A 5,813-nucleotide genomic window follows, 5' to 3' on the forward strand; every position below is an offset into this window, starting at 1 on the left:
GGATCACCAGGTCCCCTCGTCCCGAGAGAGAGAGAGAGAGAGAGTGTGCGTGCTGTGCAGTCCCCTCCACGCTTGAGCCCAACAATGGCCACAGCGCAGCCACAGCCCAGCCCCAGCCCGGCTACTGCCCAGCCCAGCTCCACAGCCCCAGCCCCAGCCAACAGCCCCGCATCGGAGACCCCCCCAGCCAGCCAGCCCCGCCCGCCCGCCTCACGTCTGGGGACAGCACGGTGGCGATGGTGGGCTTCTGCGCGATGGCCGACACAAAGCGGTTGTACAGGATGCGGGCGGTGTCGTACTCAGTCTTGAGCAGCTGCGAGGGCGGCGGGGTGGGTGTGGGAGGGGAAGAGGCGCAGCAGGGTGTTGAGTGCGAGTGTGTGTGTGTGTGTGTGTGTGAACGGCGGAGGGGGTGGGAGCAGGGCTGGGGAGAGAGTGTGCGCGTGGACATCTGAGCGTGCGGTGTGGTGTGTGTGTTTGTGGCGGCGTGTTGTGAGGGGCGCCGCGGCAGGCCGGCTGCGCTGCGCCGGCGCGCGCCGCCTGGGGGGCCTCGCTCACCTCCTCGGCAATGGCGGACGCCTCTGGGAAGGTCACCTTCACCTTGTTGGTGTCTGAGGAAAGGAGGGGAGGAAAGCAGGGGAGGAAAGCAGGGGAGCAAAGGCAGGCAGGCAGGGTAAGCGGTGAGCAAAGGGCCGGCGCCGCGCCCCGCGCCAACCCGCCCCAACCAGCGAGCAGCCGCCCCTGGGATGCGATGCAGGCGCCTGCTCTCCGGTGGGGGCTGGCTGCGCGCCACCGCAGCGGCGGCGGCGGCAGCAGGCGCGGCAGCGGCAGGCGCGGCAGCGGCAGGCACAGCAGCAGCAGGCGTTGCAGCGGCAGCAGCCCCACCTGCCACCGTGGCATAGATGCTGTTGCGCTGGTCGCGCTGCAGCTGGGAGCGCCCCTTCTCGCCCATCACCACCAGCAGAGCCTCATTGGGCTCGCCGCCCTCGCTGGCCACAGGGCCGTCGGCCACCGCCTTGATGGTGGCGCGGGTGTACCTGCGGTACGGGAGGCGGTACAGCAGGGTTGGTACAGCAGGGTCGGCACGGCAGCGTCGGCATGGCAGGGTTGGCACGGCGCAGCGGCAGGTGCGGGAGGGGCGCGGCGCGGGGCGCAGCGGCCGCGCAGGACACAAAAGGGAGGGTGAGGGCGCTGCCGCCGCCGCCGTGGCAGACGGGCCGCTCCTCCATCGCTGCCGCGCCGCCCCTGTTCTGTCTGCCATGCGCCGTGCCCGCCTCCACGCACAGCCCCACACAGCCCCCCACACAGCCACACACAGCCACATCCCTGCTCCGCCGCCGCCGCCGCTCACTTGCACACGGTGGTGTTGATGCCGCCGCACAGGCCTTTGTCAGAAGTGATGGGCACAAAGACGGCGCGGGCGCCCTCCGCCGCGGGCAGGTCTCCCAGCATGCGCAGGAAGGGTTGCACGATGCCGCGGGAACCCTCGGTGCTGGCCTGCGCGCGGCGCGGCGCGGGGGGGCGGCAGGCGCACGCGCGGCGGGGTGGGCGACGGCACATCGGCGCGGCGGCGCCTGCAAACCCTGCCTCGCAGCAGCACCTGCCGCCGCGCAGGGCTACCACTCCCTGGAAATGGAAAATAACACAAAACGACAGGCCCCAGGCTCCCTGCCTCGTCCGCTGTCCTGCCAGGTACGGCAGCACACGAGGGCAGCACCACCCGGCACCCGTGCCGCCGCCCCGCAGCACATGAGCGCAGCACGACCCGGCACACGAGCGCGAGCAGGAGCCCCCCCCCCACCCCCCCACACACCCACCTGCGCCGACCGCATCTTGCTGGCCGCCACCATCTTCATCGCCTTGGTGATCTTCTGGATGTTGGCCACAGACTTCATGCGCTGCTTGACTGCGGGGAGGGGCGAGGGAGGCGGCGGCACGCGGGGGACGGGTGGGCGTGCGCCGGCGGCATGGGAGCGGGTGCCGCGGCGCGGCGGAGCGGCCCCGCGGCCGGCCCGCGGGCTGGCTGGGGCTGGGGTTGGGGACAGCTGTACCTGCGAGCGTGGACACGCCGCGCGAGCTGCCATCCACAGCCTCACGCACAACCCTGCAGCGGCGCAAGTGCGGGCAGGCGTCAGTGGGGGCGAGGGTCGGTGGCGCCCCGGCCGCCCTGGCTGGGGACCCGCCGCACGGCGCAACCGTAGGGCCCTGGCGCGCCCCACTCACCCCTGTGCCTGCTGCGAGGCCACGGCGAGGCTCTCCGCCACGGAGACGTGCTGCCGAAGCAGCGCTTGCCCTGCCCGGCGCAACATCGTGCGCTGCGCTCCCCCCTAGCGTGGTCTGCCACCTCTGGGGGCGATCGCGTCTGCTGGGGGCCGCCGCGGCGCGCACAGAGGAGGGCGAGGGCTGAAGAAAGGCGAGGAATAGAATGGGTTGGGTGGGAGGCTCTGCACCGCTGATTTCGGCAGATCCATGGTTGATCGGCAGCAAGCCAGCTCGCAGAGGGCCGATGGGAGCCCGGCGGCGGCACACTGACACCTATGTGTGCTGTTCCCGGCAGGCAACGGCCCTCAAGGCTGCCCAGTGCGGTCGATGAATGCAGAATGGCTGGCAGGGACGATAACGCGCTGCGAGCATCGGCATGTCTGCTCATGGCTCAGTCCTGTTGGTCAGCGGGCGGCACGTTAGCTGGGTATAGTTTGACCCCAGCATCACAGGATCAATCCCCAGCCCTACAGCCTGTGGGTTCGGTTTCCGGCACATTACACGCCTCTGGGCCCGGCAGCGGCGACGCGCGCGCCCATTTGCAGGCCACGCCTCTCTGCCCCGCCGCCGCCGCGCACGCTCCCGCCGCTCTCCTCCACAGCGCGCCAGCTGGGCGCGCGGCCTCCGCCTCAGCCCCACAGGTTGGGCATGGGGCGCACCGCCATGAAGGCATCCACGATCTCATCCGTCACCGCCGCCCGCGCCGCCTTGTGCCGCTCAACCATCTCCGTCAGCACGCCCACCAGCTCCGCCTTGACGTCGCCCGTCAGCATGCGCCCGCTGCCATACTCCTCGCCAATCTGGGGGCGGGTAGCGGGCAAGGGGAAGGGTGGAGGGCAGGGGTGGCTGGTAAAGCGGGGTGGAAGGGAAAAGTGGCCGCCGCCGCCTGCCTGGGCCCACAACAGGTTCCCACGCGCTCATCAGCATGCGCCAGCACCTGCGCCAGGCGTGCGTCGTCCTCGAGGAAGAAGTTGAGCCACTTCCAGCTTACATCCACGTCCAGGTTGGCGCCTGCGGGCATGGACACGTGTGTGTGTGTGTGTGGTGTGTGTGTGGAGGGAGGGCAAGAAGGAGTGAGGGCTGGGCGGAGGGGTAAGCAAGGCTCCAGCAAGGGCAGGGGGGCAGGGAGGCCCACGCAGCCCATCGGGGGGGCAGCGAGTCACGGGGGCAGCCTGGCAACCTGCCACCACAGCCGACGCCGCCACAGCAACAGCAGCAGCAGCCGCAGCAGCCACCCCAGCCCGCGGCCTCACCCTTCTCTCGGTGCTCCTCCACCGTGTCGCCGCCGCCGCTGAACGCATACTTGTTCACCTTGCTGCGGATCTGCTTGGGCGTGTCGCTGCGGCGGGCAGGGAGGCGGGGGGCGGCGGACAGGAAAACTAGGTGGAAGGGCAGCAGGAGGGTAAACAAGAGAGGAGGGCGGGGGAGTGCAGAGGCAGGGAGGCGAGGCGCGAGCGGGCGGCAGGTGGAAGGGCAGCGGGAGGGCGAACAAGGGAGGAGGGCGAGGGAGTGCAAAGGAGGCGGCGGCCAGGGGTGCCGTGCCACGGGTGGCCTTCCCCGGCGCCCCCGCCCCACAGGCCGCGCCCCACCTGACAAAGATGGCGCTGCTCTGGTCGCTCGCGCTCATCTTGCCGCTCTCGCCCTGCACCGCGGCAGGCGGCAGGCGGCAGGCGCGGGCGGGTGGGCCCACGCGCGCTGCATGTCCTGCTCTGCCCTGCTCAGGCCGCGCATCTCGCCCCCCTCGCGCCACTGAATGGCGGCGCCCCCTGCCAGTCTCCACATCCACCCACCCACTCCCCTCTCCTCCCCCCACCCCTCACACGCCCACACCCTCAGGCCCCCACGCCCCCACCCACCCACCCCCACCCTCACCCCCACCTGCAGCGCGGGGAAGAAGCGCGACTCGATGAGTGCGGTCTTGAGGTGTCCCAGGCGGGGGGCGCAGTCGCGGGTCATTCTGAAGTACGGGTCCTGGTCAATGGCGCAGGGGATGAGGCAGCTACGGGGGGGCAGGCAGATGGGGGTGGGGTGTTTGGAGGGAGGGGAGGGCAGAAACAGCGGCAGGCCACGACCAACACAAAGCAGCAGCAGCGGCGGCGGGGGGCACGCAGGGCGGGAGATAAGAGGGGCCGTGCAGGCGGAGGGAGGGCCGGGCAGGCGGCGGCTGGCGGGAGGCGGAGCGAGGGGCAAGGGCCAGGCAGGGCGGGAGGCGGAGGGGGAGGCGGCAGCCACCCGCGGCGCCCGCGCCGTCTGCCTGGCTGGCTGGTGGCCAGGCGGAAGCGGCACGCATGCGCAGCAGCCTCCCCATCCACCTCCCCGCCTCGGGCCCGGCAGGGAAGGGCGGCTCAGGGCTCACCGCACGTCCTTGCGCTCCCCAAACATGTGGGGGAACGAGTCTGGGAAGGCGGGGGCGGCCTGCGGCGGCGGGGGGTGCAGGGAGGAAGCAGAGGGGGGGAGGTGCTAAGGCTACGGGACATGAAACATCCATGTTTTTTGTTTCGTGCAGTGCGCAGCGTGGCGTGGAGTGGTACCGCGGCAGCAGGCGGCACATGCATGCTGATACACCCCCCTGGTACCACACCTGTATCGCGGGGAATGCGATCTTGCCGATGTTGTCGTCTGTGGAGAAGCCAAAGATGCCGCGCACCTGGTTCATGGGCACGCACCTGCGTGGGGGAGCGGGGACGGGAACGGCGGCGGTGCAGAGGAGGCTCGGCGCCGAGCGCTGGCAGCGAGGGGGCTGAGGGCGGCGGGCGGGCAGGAAGGGCTCCCCTGGCGCAGCCAAGACCTGGCCGCGAACCGCAGCACCGCAGAGCCGCCGCCGACGACGACCCCTGGCGTGGCCGTCCTGTAGCAAGCATTCCTCGGCCAGTAATTGAAAACACATCGCTCACCGCTGGATGCGCGCGATGTTGCGGTAGAAGGCGCCCCCCACGTACTCAAAGTCGGCGAAGACAAAGGTGCGGGCGACGTCAAAGCCGCAGGCGATGATGTCCTTGCAGTTCTCACGGGCCAGACGCCGCGACTCCTCCACAGACAGGCCCCTGCGGCGGGGAAGGAGGGGAGACGGGTGGCGGCGGCGGTGGTGGTGGGTGGCGCGGGGGAGCAGGGCGGGACACGGATGTGTGTGTAGGGGAAGGGGAGGAGGCAGCGGAGCCGATGGTCGGGCCAGCACTGGCAGCCCTGACACACACACACACACACACACTCACCACCCACCAGCTGCCCTGCCCTCCCCTCTAACAACCCCCCACCCCCCCACCCCACCCCCACCCACCTCCACAGGAACTTCTCGTCGTCTGTCAGCTGGATGACGAGGGGCACCCTGAACGCGTCCTGCAGCCACTTGGTGAACATGAAGGGCACCAGGTGGCCCAGGTGCAGCGCCTCGCTGGAGGGGCCCTGCGGGTGGGGTGGGGTGGGGAGGGGGGGGGTGGGGGGGGGGGGGGGGGGGGGGGTGGGTGGGTGGGGTGTGGGGGTGGGTGTGTGTGTGGGAGGGCCGGTTGGGTCGGCTCGACCAGCGGGTTGGGTGCGAGTGGCTTTGTGTGGGCCGA

General features: G+C 71.0%; 2 protein-coding genes across 2 annotated transcripts in view; both read right to left on the reverse strand.

The window, feature by feature from the left end:
• CHLNCDRAFT_32096 (hypothetical protein) overlaps window positions 1–2,348 on the reverse strand; it is a 3,446-nt gene extending 1,098 nt beyond the window's left edge. The window contains exons 1-7 of the mRNA XM_005845580.1: window positions 2,221–2,348; window positions 2,049–2,101; window positions 1,815–1,903; window positions 1,349–1,494; window positions 883–1,034; window positions 556–608; window positions 214–313 (exon numbers count right to left, since the gene is read on the reverse strand). Coding sequence (XP_005845642.1) covers window positions 214–313; window positions 556–608; window positions 883–1,034; window positions 1,349–1,494; window positions 1,815–1,903; window positions 2,049–2,101; window positions 2,221–2,306 — 679 coding nt within the window. The 5' untranslated portion in view covers window positions 2,307–2,348. The remainder of the gene's footprint in view (window positions 1–213; window positions 314–555; window positions 609–882; window positions 1,035–1,348; window positions 1,495–1,814; window positions 1,904–2,048; window positions 2,102–2,220) is intronic.
• A 540-nt stretch (window positions 2,349–2,888) lies between these two features.
• Window positions 2,889–5,813, reverse strand: part of CHLNCDRAFT_25698 (hypothetical protein) — a gene marked incomplete at both ends in the record, with an annotated part of 3,781 nt that continues 856 nt past the window's right edge. Inside the window, 9 exons of the mRNA XM_005845581.1 lie at window positions 2,889–3,059; window positions 3,197–3,270; window positions 3,513–3,598; window positions 3,849–3,901; window positions 4,138–4,258; window positions 4,616–4,674; window positions 4,841–4,925; window positions 5,154–5,303; window positions 5,537–5,661. Of these exons, the coding sequence (XP_005845643.1) occupies window positions 2,889–3,059; window positions 3,197–3,270; window positions 3,513–3,598; window positions 3,849–3,901; window positions 4,138–4,258; window positions 4,616–4,674; window positions 4,841–4,925; window positions 5,154–5,303; window positions 5,537–5,661 (924 nt within the window). The remainder of the gene's footprint in view (window positions 3,060–3,196; window positions 3,271–3,512; window positions 3,599–3,848; window positions 3,902–4,137; window positions 4,259–4,615; window positions 4,675–4,840; window positions 4,926–5,153; window positions 5,304–5,536; window positions 5,662–5,813) is intronic.

The sequence above is a fragment of the Chlorella variabilis genome, assembly GCF_000147415.1.
Source record: "Chlorella variabilis unplaced genomic scaffold CHLNCscaffold_17, whole genome shotgun sequence".
NCBI classification, from domain to species: domain Eukaryota; kingdom Viridiplantae; phylum Chlorophyta; class Trebouxiophyceae; order Chlorellales; family Chlorellaceae; genus Chlorella; species Chlorella variabilis.